The sequence below is a fragment of the Dipodomys ordii genome, unplaced genomic scaffold (assembly GCF_000151885.1).
Source record: "Dipodomys ordii isolate 6190 unplaced genomic scaffold, Dord_2.0 Scaffold14, whole genome shotgun sequence".
Taxonomy (NCBI): Eukaryota; Metazoa; Chordata; class Mammalia; order Rodentia; family Heteromyidae; genus Dipodomys; species Dipodomys ordii.
In genome coordinates, this window is record NW_012267230.1 from 14408664 (window position 1) to 14422002 (window position 13339).

At 45.7% G+C, this 13339-nt stretch overlaps 1 protein-coding gene across 2 annotated transcripts; it reads left to right on the plus strand.

Moving 5' to 3' along the window:
* The first annotated feature begins 147 nt into the window (after window positions 1–147).
* On the plus strand, window positions 148–6356 carry Znf200 (zinc finger protein 200). 2 transcript variants are annotated; one of them, XM_013011335.1, is made up of 5 exons: window positions 148–235; window positions 956–1288; window positions 2429–2520; window positions 2811–2934; window positions 5032–6356. In XM_013011335.1, the coding sequence occupies exons 2-5, from the start codon at window positions 1045–1047 to the stop codon at window positions 5760–5762; spliced, it is 1191 nt and encodes a 396-aa protein (XP_012866789.1). In that variant the 5' UTR covers window positions 148–235; window positions 956–1044; the 3' UTR covers window positions 5763–6356. The 2 variants fall into 2 exon arrangements, with proteins under 2 accessions (XP_012866789.1, XP_012866791.1); XM_013011337.1 differs by having other exon boundaries at window positions 5035–6356.
* Window positions 6357–13339: the final 6983 nt, after the last annotated feature.

Sequence of the window (13339 nt, forward strand, 5' to 3'; positions counted from 1 at the left end):
GGGCCGCACCGGGCGCGAGCCTCCGCCCCGCGGGCTCCCAGCGCGGAGACCCGGCTTCCGACGCGGGAGCGCGCCGCCGGATGTGGCGTCACACGCGGAAGCGCCAGGCCTCCCAGAAGGCAGTGCGGCCCCGGCGTCCGAGGAGGGCGTGCCCTTCCAGCCTGGCTTCCCGGTCTCTCTCCGAGCCGAGCCGAGCCTGGCTGCCGCGAGCGGCCGGAACAGATCGCTCCTGGAGGTGAGCGATGCAAAGGGCGGGGACCGGGCCCGGGCGGCTTCGGATGGGCAGGGTGGGCTGGGGGCGGGCTGGGGGCGGGCTGGGGGTGGGCAGGGTGGGATGGGAGTGGGCTGGGGGTGGGCAGGGTGGGCTAGGGGCGGGCTGGGGCCGAGCCCTCGCCCAGGCGGTGCCGCTGGCCGGGTGTCGCCCTCAGGTACTTTTGGGCCGAACAGAGAAGGTCCAGAATGGTCCTGGCCCGGTGAGCCCCGGTGTGATATCCCCTGCCCCACGCATCAGGGCTCTGGTAGTGGGGAGCAGCCGGCTGGGCAGTGGGTGGACACCTCACAGGTCCCAGCGTGACGTCAGATGTGCGTCATCCAAAGCCCCCACGGGCTTCCTTCAGATTTCCTGGGTCTTTAAAACCATTACTCTTTGTACAAGCATGGGTTAAACGACTCCACACAGTGGATTTGGCACGTTGTATGTCCCGTGACGGTGGCCCTTGGCTGCTTTTGCTCCTTTTGGCTTGGTTCTTAAGGTTTGGTTTTCATACTCAAAAGTCTTCCTTTAAGGACTTCCTATAAGTATCCTGATCAGATACCTTCCATTTCAGGTTATGATCGCTCTACCCGAGTTGTCTTTCTTTTCTGGTTTAAGTCTTAGATGTCGTCACCCTAACTGTATATTAGACCACAGTCATGACTTTGCCTTGTGGATAATCCGTGGTTTCTGTGTCTGCAGGTTGGCTCTCTGGCAGATTTCCTTCATTAAGATGTGACTCTAGAAGCGCTGCCCAACCCCCCAACAAGTGCTTTTGTTTGCAAGCCATAATGGCTACAAAAGTAGTTCCTACATCCCCAAAGCAAAAGAAATCCTTTATACTAAGAGTTATTCCAGACTCCAGGCTGGATCAAGAACTTGAGGATGCCACAGATGAGTCGAAGACCATTCAGCAGCTGGTGATGTATCACTTCCTTAACTTCTTGCCCAAGCCAAACCTGGTCCAGCCTGGTCAGAAAGTCAAGGAAACCTTCCTTATTATGAAGGATGCGAGTTCAAGCCACCAGAACAGAGGTGAGAAATATGTGATTGTTTCGCCAGAAGAGAAAGGCGGCCCTTAAGTAATGGGAGATAGGCTTCCATGAGTTTAAATTAGGATAGTGGATAGTTTAAAAAAAAAAAACACTATTTTTTTTTGTTTTGTTTTTGTTTTTTGTACTAGGGTTTGAACTTGGGGCTTTACAGTTGCTAGGCTGACATTCTGCTGCATGAGCCACACCTCAGCCATGCTTTTTGGTGGTTTATTTTGGAGATGGAATCAAGTGAACTTTCATGGCATTAAACCTCAATCCTACAGATCTCAGCCTACCAAAGTAACTAGGATTACAGGTGTGAGTCACTGGTGTTCAGCAAAAGGAGCCTATTTTAATACATTGAGATATCATTATTTAAAAAAAAAATCTGCTGGGTGCCTTCATGCCTGTAATCCCTAGTTACTCAGAAGACTGAGATCTGAGGTTCCCGGTTCAAAGCCAGCACAGACAGGAAAGTCCATGAGACTCTTAATTCCAAATAACCACCAGAAAACCAGAAGTGGCGCTGTGACTCAAATGGTAGAGTGCTAGCCTTGAGGTGAAGATCTGAGGAACACTGCTCAAGTCCAGAGTTCAAGCCCCATGACCAAAAGAGAAAAAAAGAAATCTGTCAGCTATAATCCTAGTTACTCAGGAAGCTGAGATCTTAGAATCCCAGTCTGAACTCAGCCCAGGCAGAAATGTCTGAGAATCTTATCTCCAGTTAACCCACAAAAGCTTATGAGTGGAGGTATATCAAGTGGTAGAACATCCGCTCTGAGTGAGACTGCAAGGCCCTGAGTTTAAGCCTCAGAACCCATATACATAAAAAAAAATATTGCTTCCTAAAAGTATCATTATACTTTGCTTCTCCAGCTCTTCTATGATGATTTTCTTGGGAAATTTGAAACATGGATAGTTGAATCCTATTCATAGTGAGAAATTCCCATCCTAGATTGAAGGCCCTAGGTTTACTCAACGTGGCCATTTCAATTCTGTCACGGCTTACAGGATCAGAAAGAGCTGTGAGTTGTCTGCCAGAGGAGCAAGGATAGCTTGGCCTGAAGATGTAGGCAAGGTATCTATAATAGTCTCTTAATAGTCTCTTGGGTTTTTCACTAACTACAACTTCTTTCTGTAGTTCATCTTCATCCTTTAGTGAAGATTCCGCCCAGAGAAGGAGTCCAGCAGAAACAGGAGACTGTGTCTCTATGTTTTGAAGCTGACTCTGAGGTGGGTTTGGCTTTTTTTTTTTTTTTTTGGTTATCTTGAGGTACATCACCTTTTCTGTTCTTGCAGCCTTACCATGTATAACCCCTGATGAGAGTTAGTTTCCTTGACTGTCTCTTTTCCCCTTTTTCTGGTTCCTGGAAGCCTCACTGTCCTTGTAGTAGGAGAGTTAGGAGCTATCTTGTATTAGGGTATAAATTCATCATCCTTTCCTTTAATCTTTGTGTCTTTGTTGCTAGGGCTACCAAGAAACCTCAGTTTACTAAAAGGAAGCGGGGCTCTTGTTCTTTCAGGAGCTAGTGGTCTTTGAGGATTTGAATGTATTTCATTCTCAAGAAGAATGTGTGAGCATGAATCCTGCTCATCACTCCACCCTGGAGAAGGAAAAGAACGATATTGGGGAGATGACATTGTTAGGTAAGAATTTAGTCCTTTGTGTGTTCACATTGTGTGCTCTTGTACAAGCATATTCCTTCATCTCTGCAGCTTTTGAAGTACTAATTGCACACACATTTTCTTTTTGTTTAATTCTGTATGTCAGAGCCTACACATGTTTTATTCCATGAGGAGTTATGGTGGCCATTTTCCCTATACTTAGAGCCAGTCAGTGGAGAGATCTCTTGTCTTTGTAAAAAAGCACTTTAATAATGGACCCTTTAACAGTAGCACTAATGTTTTTCCACTGGAGCTAAACAGTGATAAATTTAATTGGAAAAAATAAGTGCTGTTAACTAGAAAGGGGGAAAAGGAAGAGCAGAGAACCCCTTGCTCCATATATTAGTCAGCTTTGCATCAGTGTAAGAAAACACATAGAGAAACAACTTAAAAGGAGGTGTTTATTTTGGATCACAGTTTCCGCTGCAGACAACACAGCTGGCATTTGCTTTGGTGCCTGAGACATTTGCTTGGGGCTGTGAGACTCAATTTTCACCTTTCTTCCTTCCCCTACTCTACCCCTTCTCTCTCCCTATAACATGATACTGATAGTTTAGGCTTAGAATCAGTCACAAACATTGTATAAATACTACTTTTTTTTGCGGCGGGGGTGGGGGGAGGTTGGTCAGTCATGGGGCTTGAACTCAGAGCCTGAGCACTGTCCCTGAGCTATTTCACTAAAGGCTAGTGTTTATCATTTAACCACAGCTCCACTTCCAGTTTTCTGCTGGTTAATTGGAGATAAAAGTCTCATGGGGACTTTTCTGCCCAGGCTGGCTTTGAACCACGATCCTCAGATCTTGGCCTCCTGAGTATCTAGGATTGCAGGTGTGAGCTACCAGCACCAGCTTCTAAACAGTATTTTAATGGGAGACATTCCCACTCGAATTGGGAATACAGTTGGGAAACCTACCCTCATGTTACTTTTAAGCTTTGTGTTTCTGTTATTCAGTTAAGTGAAAAAGAAATGCATTAGGCATTGAAGGAAAGATAAGATAAAACCTTCCGCTATTTATATTGATAGACTCGTGTAGCTAGAAACCTTAGAGAATGCCTAAAATTTCATTGTGAATAGTAAGAGCATTTAGCAGGGCAAAGGGATGTAAAATTAAATTATCGTTCATAACCGCAGTGGGTAATCACTAAAAGGTACAAAGGAATCATGTAAGATAAATAGGATAAACAAGGATTATATGTAATTTATGTGAAAACTTGGGAAGGTTTGAATGAAGGAAAGAACATGGTTTTGGCTAGGATGACTCAACCTCATAAAAAAAAGTCATTTTTTTCCCCAAATGGATTTATGAATTTGCTGTAATCCCTTTAAACTATGAGTAAATTTTTCACTAAAACTAGACAGTCTGATCGGGAATTCAGTTAGGAAAATAATATGATTAACCAGGAAAATGGAAAGGAAGAAGAACAGAGCAAGTTCTAGCCCCATGTGTTAGTCAGCTTTTTGTGACTGACAGGATACCTGACAGAAACAAAGGCAGGAGATGTTTATTTTGGTTCACAGTGTCAGAAGTTTCAGTCCATGGTCAGCTACTTAGGTGAGAAAGTAGGGTGATTTTGGTTAGAAGCTGCCATAGACAAAAGCATGAGACCTTATTTGAAAAACTTAACAACAAAAGGACTAGGAGCCATTATTGGTAGCTTCTCAAGCAAGTACAAGGCTCTGAGTTAAAACCAAGTATTACAAACAAACAAAGAATAAATAATAGGTAGCTGGGCACTGGTGGTTCACACTAAAATCCTAACTACTCAGGAGTCTGAGATCTGAGGATCATGGCTCCAAGCCAGTCTGGGCAGGAAAGTCCATGAGATTATTATCTGCAGTTAACCACCAGAAAACTGGAAGCAGAGCTTGGCTCAAAAGAGTAGAGCGCTAGCCTTGACTGAAGAACTGAGTTCAACGAGGACTGGAAAAACAGCAGGAAAAAAAAAAGAGTAGAAAAGATCACTAATGATTACCTGTCAGACTCTGACTTTCAAGGTTATTATTTCATAAGGAATTCCGACTTGTTTTATTCTGTAGTGTTGTCATATACCTCAAAACTATATCATTCTCTCTTTTAGCAGTCAATGAGAGTGATATTGTGGGTGAAGATCTGCAGAAAGAAGACTGGAGGGAAAAATCTTCAGATAGTGATGGAACAGACTATTCCTTATTCCCTGAGCAACTTCCGGGTTGCCAAGAAGAAAAACTACATGCACTTGTTCCACAGCAAAGGAAAATGAGAAACCTTTTAGTTACCATTGAAAATGATACTCCACTGGAGGAGCTCTCCAAATACGTGGACATCAGCGTCATCTCCCTTACTCGTAATCGGAGAACGAGAAGGTGGTACACTTGTCCCCTGTGCGGCAAACAGTTCAGTGAAAGCTCTTATCTTATTTCCCACCAAAGGACTCACACAGGTGAGAAACCCTATGACTGTAGCCACTGTGGGAAAAGCTTCAACCATAAAACAAACCTCAATAAGCACGAACGAATCCATACAGGAGAAAAGCCTTACTCCTGCTCTCAGTGTGGTAAGACCTTCCGTCAGAATTGTCATCGGAGTCGACACGAAGGAATCCACGTCAGGGAGAAAATGTTTAAGTGTCCAGATTGTGGGAAAACTTTCCCTAACAACGAAGACTTCCTGCTTCACTTGCAGACTCATGAGATCGAGAGACCGTATGGTTGCAAAAACTGTGGGAGAAGATTTGGTCGGCTGTCAAATTGTACCCGGCACGAGAGAATGCACACAGCATGTAAGAGCCGAAGCAGAAGTGAGGTCCTGGCTCAGCCTGAAGTTTCATGAGGAAGTTTGGATTCCTCATCTTCCTGAGAGATAGACATTTGAAAACCTCATGATATCCACATTTAGATCTCTACTTATCCTGGCTGAAACCTCAAATTCTTAAAAAAAAAAAAATTCCCAAAGATTGGGGACATCCTAAAGGGCTCTACCTCAGGTAGCATCCAGACTTCCTGTGCTCAGGAACTTTTTTATGTTGGACTGCAGTAGGCAGATCATTTTCCTGACAGTGATAGAAAAATGAATGTCTAGGCATTTCTTACTTGCAGAGCGAGCAGAGGTACATGATTGAAATACATGGATTTTTCTCCTCATTACACACATGGAAATTCACACTTGAGAGAACAATAATGTGTAGAGAAATAATGTGTAGGTGCTGATCTGTAGCTGTGCTCCTATGAGTGAACCAAAATACCAGCTGGTTCAGCCAATAGCTGGTAAGGACACCCTGGCGAAGCCTCAATGTTGATCTGTTTATTTTGGGATGTAGGAAAACTACCGCATTGGAATGTGGAAGACTTCCTCTCATTTGTGGTGAATAGCATTTGCAGTTTGTGATAAAAATCCACTATTTTCCAGAAATCTTTTTTATACAACCTCACTTAAAAATGTCTACTGTTGGGGCTGGGAAGGTGGCTTAGTGGTAGAGCGCTTGCCTTGCATGCATGAGGCCCTGGGTTCAATTCCTCAGCACCACATAAACAGAAAAAGCTAGAAGTGGCGCTATGGCTCAAGTGGTAGAGCGCTAGCCTTGAGCTGAAGAGCTGAGGGACAGCGCCCAGACCTAGAGTTCAGGCCCAATACTGGCAAAAAAAAAAAAATGTCTACTGTTTTGTTCAGCTGCTGATCTCTTAAACTAGCTGCCCTGTGCCTCTCTTTTCCAAAAGATGTTTGGATCATTTAGATCTGCTAAGTCGCTTCAAGACTTTGTTCATCTCTTGAGTGAAGTTTTCATCTGCTATGAGAGAAATGGCATGGGTCTGGAGCCAGGGGAAAGTTGGCTGGGATTGCTGGCTGGGTAATAACCTGTTCGCTAACCTAACCCAGTTACCAGACTGTTAACAGTGGGATGGTCACAGCCTCACAGATTGCATGCGTTGGTGTCTCCAGTGGTTAGCTCACCTCGCTCATTGAGAGACAAGGATTACAAAGGTAGTCTGGCCTGTCAAGCAGACCCTCTGCCCTTTGTTTAAAGGCCAGTGGTGCCTTTAGACTGGATGATTTTGCTTGAGTTTTTTTTTTTTTTTTTTTTTTTTTTTTTTTGTCATGGGACTTAAACTTGGCCTGGGCACTGTCCCTCAGCTCTCCAGCTCAAGGTGAACGCTCTACCACTTGAGCCACAGCACCACATCCAGTTTTCTGAGTGGTTTATTGGAGATAAGAGTCTCATGGGCCTTTTTTGTCCAGCCTGGCTTTGAACCACAATGCTCACATCTCAGCCTCCTGAGTAGCTAGGGTTACAGGTGTGAGCTACTGGTGCTGGCACCATGTGCTTGAGGTTTTAAGTTTACCAAAACACATTAGTATTTTGATTGGAAACGTCATCCCAAGAATTTGAGAAAATCCATTTATTTTACAGATTCTGTCTCCCTTTCAAATTACAGTGATCCCTTATCTATCCTACGAGTTATGTTCCAGAGACCCCTGTGATGGGTGAAAATCTGCAAAGTAGCATTATATTTATTATTTGTATATCACATATTAAGGCTTTATAAACCCTTCCTACTATCCTATAAGCCTTTCCCACTCGTATTAACCTTTCCCACACTTATAATAAACGCATCCGTGCTCAGTTTCTATTCTCTTAAGCCTGCACAATTTTAACAACATAAAAGTGTATATAAGTACTCACCAGTGAAGCGTACTACAGCTTGAGTGATGAAGACCATGACTTATGTGGCTGTGCAGTGCTAATGGCGTTGAAGGTGATGCATGGCCAGGCAGCGCGTCGCAGCTCTTCCGAAGGCGCCGCTTCACCAGGCGCTTCGGCTGGTGGTGCAGCGCCCTCTTCAGTTGCTGACTTTGTCTCATCCATTTTCAAAACTTGTTCAGACTCACAGCCCCCTTGCTCGATGATGGATTTGAACAAGTCACTCACGTTCTCCTTGGCTCTGGCTTTAGCCGCAGAGGCAGCTTCTCCACGCACAGAAACGCTCTCCAGTCCAGCGTGTCTTTGAAATTTGCTAGCGCTGAATGGGGTTGGTCTGGTGGGAGAAGAACTCCACGTCCTGCTTCTGCATTGTCGTCGTCTTCATCCTCATCACCATTGTGAATGTCTGTGCTTTCCACGTTTCTTGGCCTTCATCGGGATGGCGCTGGTATCCAGGGGGACACTGTTCCTGCAGTCCTTTATCCACAGGAGCAATGCAGACGCCATCCTCACAATGGCCTTACTGCGGGAAGTGGCCACCCTCTTTGCAGTCTTGTTAACAGTCATTGCTGTAGGCCTGATATTCTTCTCGTCTTTCTGTATGTAGTGAAGAGCAGATTCGTTGATCCTGTAATGGAGGCCTACAGCGGCATACCTTTTGCCTTTAACATGTTGAGAAGTTCCACCTTTTCTATAATAGCCTCTTCCTCTGGTGTTTGAGTTCATTGCCACAGGCCTTAGAAGGTACAGAATGGGTGGCATCATAGGGCTTGAAATAAATTCAAACTTTTGTTAAAATGTCACAAAAACACCACAGAGCAACACTATGCAGAGCAATCAGATGTCGCTGTGAAATGGACAAGGACAGATGCTGAATGCCTGGGCACAGTGCAGGAGAGCAAGCAGGCCAATGCTATCTGTGGTCATGGAGCCAATCAGCCCCTAGGATACAGAACACAGTGCTGTGGTTGGGCACCTTCGAGTCCATCAGCCAATAGTGTGCCGTGTACAATCTCACTTAAGCAGTAGCAGTGTGCTGCATTCCCACGCGTACAACACGATACTCATCTGCTGATGAAATGCATACTATAATAGTTCAATACGTTTGAATTACATTTTTGTATTTTAAATTCTTAGGCAAAAATAATTAAAATCAAATATACAAACACCTATATTCCGCAAAATCCTGAGAAAGACCACAATATGGAGAAGCTGCAATACGTGAGCCCCAATTTAGTGAGGAACGACTGGATGTCCCTCTTTGTTGGAGTCATGATGTTCCTGAGTAAATTCTGCAACAAAACGTTCTCACATGCAGGGCGCTGGTGGCTCACGCTTGTAATCCTAGCTACACAGGAGGCTGAGATCTGAGGATCACCGTTCAAAGCCAGCCCAGGCAAGAAAGTCCATGAGACTTATCTTCAGTTACCCATCCCCAAACCAGAAGTGGAGCTGTGGCTCAAAGTGGTAGAACACTCACCTTGAGCACAAAAGCTCAGGGACAGCACCCAAGCCCTGAGTTCAAGCCCCAAGAAATGACAAAAAAAAATCACAAATTCTATAGTTTTGTTAGGTGTTTTTTTCCCCCCCCCTTTGGTTGTCTTTTTGTCAGCCATGGGGCTTGAATTCTGCTACTTGGAGCCACAGTACCACTTCTGGTTTTCTGATGGTTAATTGGATATAGAATCTCATGGGCTTTTTGGCTCAGTTTGGCCTCAAACTGAAGTCCTCAGATCTCAGCCTCCTGAGTAGCTAAGATTACAAGCTTGATTCACTGATACCTGGATAGGGTTATTGTCCTTCCCCCATTTACTTTTCTATTTGGTTATTGTTCCTACATAAGAGAGTTTTAAAGTGATATCTTTGTAACTACCAAACAAAGTTTTCAATAACTTCTGTTTGTGGTAAAAGTTTATCATCAAATAATAGTTATTTCCTGACTTGGTATTTTTCTATTTTTAACACAATTGTATTAAAATTGTACTTTAACACAAAGCATTCTTAAGGGAGTAGGCTTTATGATTCTGTTTAGCCCTAAAGCATTATTGTAAAACCATAACTGAAAAAGAACCTTTCAGCTGGATGCCTGTAACTCAAGGCTGTGATCCTACCTGCTCTAGAGGCCTGTGTCTGAAGGTTAGAGTCAGAAGCTAGCTGAGGTAGGTATATCCCAGAGAATCCTTATCTCCAGTTGCTGAACAAAGAGCTACAACTGGTTCCAGCCAAGAGCAAACATTGAGCCCCAGTACCAACACATACACACACACACACACACACACACACACACATACACCCCTACACTTTAACGAATTTGTCTTTTGAATCAAAAGTGCCCTGTAAAGCCAGGGACCAGACTGTCTGCCCACAGCATTATTATTCTGGCCCAGGCACAGGGATTGCCAGGACAGTATGGGAGTTGCTGCCCCATTTTCTCCTTTGTGGGACCCACGTGCACACCCAGGAAGCGGCCAAGTATTGCTTAGAGCACCTGCCTAGCTGTCAGCACTTAGAGCACCTGCCGAGCCGTCAGCACCTGGGAGCTGAGGCGGGAAGGTCTCGGCCCCACAGCCAGCCTGGGCTGCTAGTTGGATTCCCATCTCAAAAATGATCTTTGTACAAGGACAAATTAAAGCAATCAAGTTATAATGAAGAAATTAGAAATCAATATTTGAATAGCAGCAAGAGAAATGGTAGACTATTACAGAACTATTGGTTCTGTAATTAAAACCAATGTTCTGATTCACAGTTGGCAAGCAGTGTCTTTTCTTTCCACTCTGACTTGAACCAGTTTCACCTTCAACTGTACCAGTGCCTTAGCTTGGTGACTGTGTGTGTACATACATGTGCTCATGCACGGTCAAATGTTTTGATCTAACAGCTATGCACAAATGACTACTACAGATACCAATTCTATTTTGCACCAGAGTGTTAAACTCTGGCTTCAAATTTATCTTGCCCAAAGAATACATATGAGTCAAAATAATCTTTAGAAAAAGAGGAAATGCAGGGATAATCGTTGTTTGTTTTGTTTTTGTCAGTCGTGGGGCTTGAACTCTGGGCCTGGGCACTATCCCTCAGCTCTTCAGCGTTAAGGCTAGCACTCTACCACTTGTTCTACAGCGCCACTTCTGGTTTTCTGGTGGTTTATTGGAGATGAGTTTCACAGACTTTCCTGCCCACGCTGGGTTTGAACTGCAATCCTCAGATCTCAGCCCCCTGAGTAGCTAGGATGACAGGTGTGAGCCACCAGCACTCAGCTTGATAATAGTTTTTGCTTTCTGTTAGCACAAGTCAGATCTGTTTCTGGTGCAGGGCAGCACCTCCTGACTTCTGACGACCAGTACTAATAGGGCGTCTTGAGTGTTGGCTGGAAGAAACCACAGCCACCAAAGACAGTATCTCAGTGTTCGGATCATTACACCCCCGCCTTTCCTGAAACAAAAACCACGCCTGCTAAAAACCCATTTCATTTTCCTCAGTTGTGACACACGCGTCAAATTTAAAGTGACATTTCATTTTCTTTACATGTAAACATTCTATAATGAAGTCTCAGCCCCAAAACATGAATACTGGCATCGCCACAAAAATAACCAGACATCCACCGGAGGTGGTGGATGGGAGTTACTGCAGGGTTTTTTTGGCCAAATAACAGCTCAGGTCAGACTTATTCTTCCCCTACATGAAATATATGGATCGCCAGTCAGAATTTTTCTCTTTGGAATCTCATCCGCCTTAAGTACATCCTCTCCTGACAGCTTTTCACCAGAGCCCAGATACTGATGTCTCTCTCGGCACCCTCCCATTGAGTCTGGTTCGGCCAAAAGTGTTTATTCTCCCTTGTGTTCCTGGCGGGCGTGTGTTCCTCCAGGGTAGGAGATGGTGTGAGTCCCGAGGATGTGGTTGGCCAGCACCTTGGGGACCTTGGTGGAGGAGAAGCAGACGTCCACGCAGGACAGCTGGCTGGGGAAGAAGCGCGTGGGGCTGCGCAGGCGTGCGTCTGTGCTGACGGCCAGCACGATGAGCAGGTTTCCCAGGACGGTGGCCAGGTACGTGGTGAGCAAGAGCAGGAAGAGGAGCTGCTGCTGCCCGCAGGAGGAGGAACCCGGCACGCTGGACCGGTTTGCAGCTCTCATTCTCTCAGCTGTGGGAGGAGAAAAGCAAAGTGCAGAACTGTGGATGCTAAGGGTTAGCATGGAATGACTGGTGCTGCAGCCCGGGCCGCCCCTAGTTCCCACCACACGAATTCCCAACGCCCAGTGCTCTGTGCTGCTGGTCCCTCCGGACTCATTCTTCTCACATTAGAAAGCATAACATGAGAGCGGCACGCAGGCCCGGCCATAACCCTACAATAACACGGCGCTTTGTGAAAAGTCCCTAGGCACGCCCCCGCCCCCCCAGCAGCTAACAGGGACAAGAGAATCAGTGGATGGCGATTGTGCGAATGTCCTGTTTACCCCTGTTGCAATCGCTCCCAGGTGTGCCAAGGGGTGCCTGACGGAACACCACGCGCTAATACTAAGCTGGCCTTGCCACCGTGGCCGGCGCCGGGCTGGCTTGGTGGTGTAGGCCCCTGTGTGCTCTTTACCTGGGAGTTGCTGGTCCGTGTCGCTCTTTAAGTACTGGAAAGTCTTCACGTGGCCTGAGCTGTTCATGGTCGTAGCCCTCTGTACAAAAAGGATGTTTGGAGCAGGATTGGGGGGGGGTGGATCAGACAAGAATGTACAGTCACATCCGTGGCTCCCTGGGGACTAGACTTCCTGAGAGTCTCATTAGATACATGCAGAAAATAATTGACCCGGCTCCTTCCTGGTCCCTGGGGACCCTCCTGAAGAAGCGCATCGAGGGAGCCCTGGGTCACATGTTGGGGACAAAGCAGTCTGGAGATAAATCCCAGGGGAAATTCCCCAACACCTCCCATGTCATCACCTTGCTGCTGTCAGCTGAGATGTGTAAGTTTGAAGTCAGTTATGAGAAAGGAGGACGTGGTCGTGGTGTCTGAGAGGAGTGGTTTCCCCCTCGTCTCCCATTTACGGAACAGGGTTTTGGGCCGACACGCAGTAGCAGGTTGCGGGGACAGAGGGTAAGGTGCAGATTGGTAGAGTTGGACTAGATCCCTGAAAGCAGTTAGTATGAGGGCTGTATTTCCACTTCAGATAGATTGAGCAACGCTGTGCATACATTGGATGCCCATTTCTGAGTCTGTTCCCAGTTTGCTCTGTCATCAGGTTAAGTATAAAGAGAAGCTACATCCAATTCACCAGGCACAAATCTTAGTATTGCTGTTAGGACAGGCCACCTCTCTGCAGATACTTTTCCAGTGTCAGTACAGTCTGCTGGACTGGAAATTTCGAGAAGTTTCTAGACTGAGAAATAATAACATGCCCAGAAGTAATCTGGAGGTCTTGGATGGAGCCCGGGAGGATGAGTTTTTAGCAATAATGCTGGTGATGCCTGTCCTTGTACCTTATTTTGAGTCATTGTTAGCACAGAATACCTGATAGCAGGCGATATGTGAAGGAAACAGGTGTGTTTGGCTAACAATTTTAGATGCATTGGTGTTGGCAAATGCCCAAGGCTCCGGGCTATGTCACAGGTGGTGTATGATGCCAAGCTGGGAATGTGTGCAAAAGTAACCAGAAGCATGTGCAGAACAAGACACGTGGCCTTAAGAGAAGGTAGTAAGAGGTGGTAAGGGTTTAGGCTCACTCTG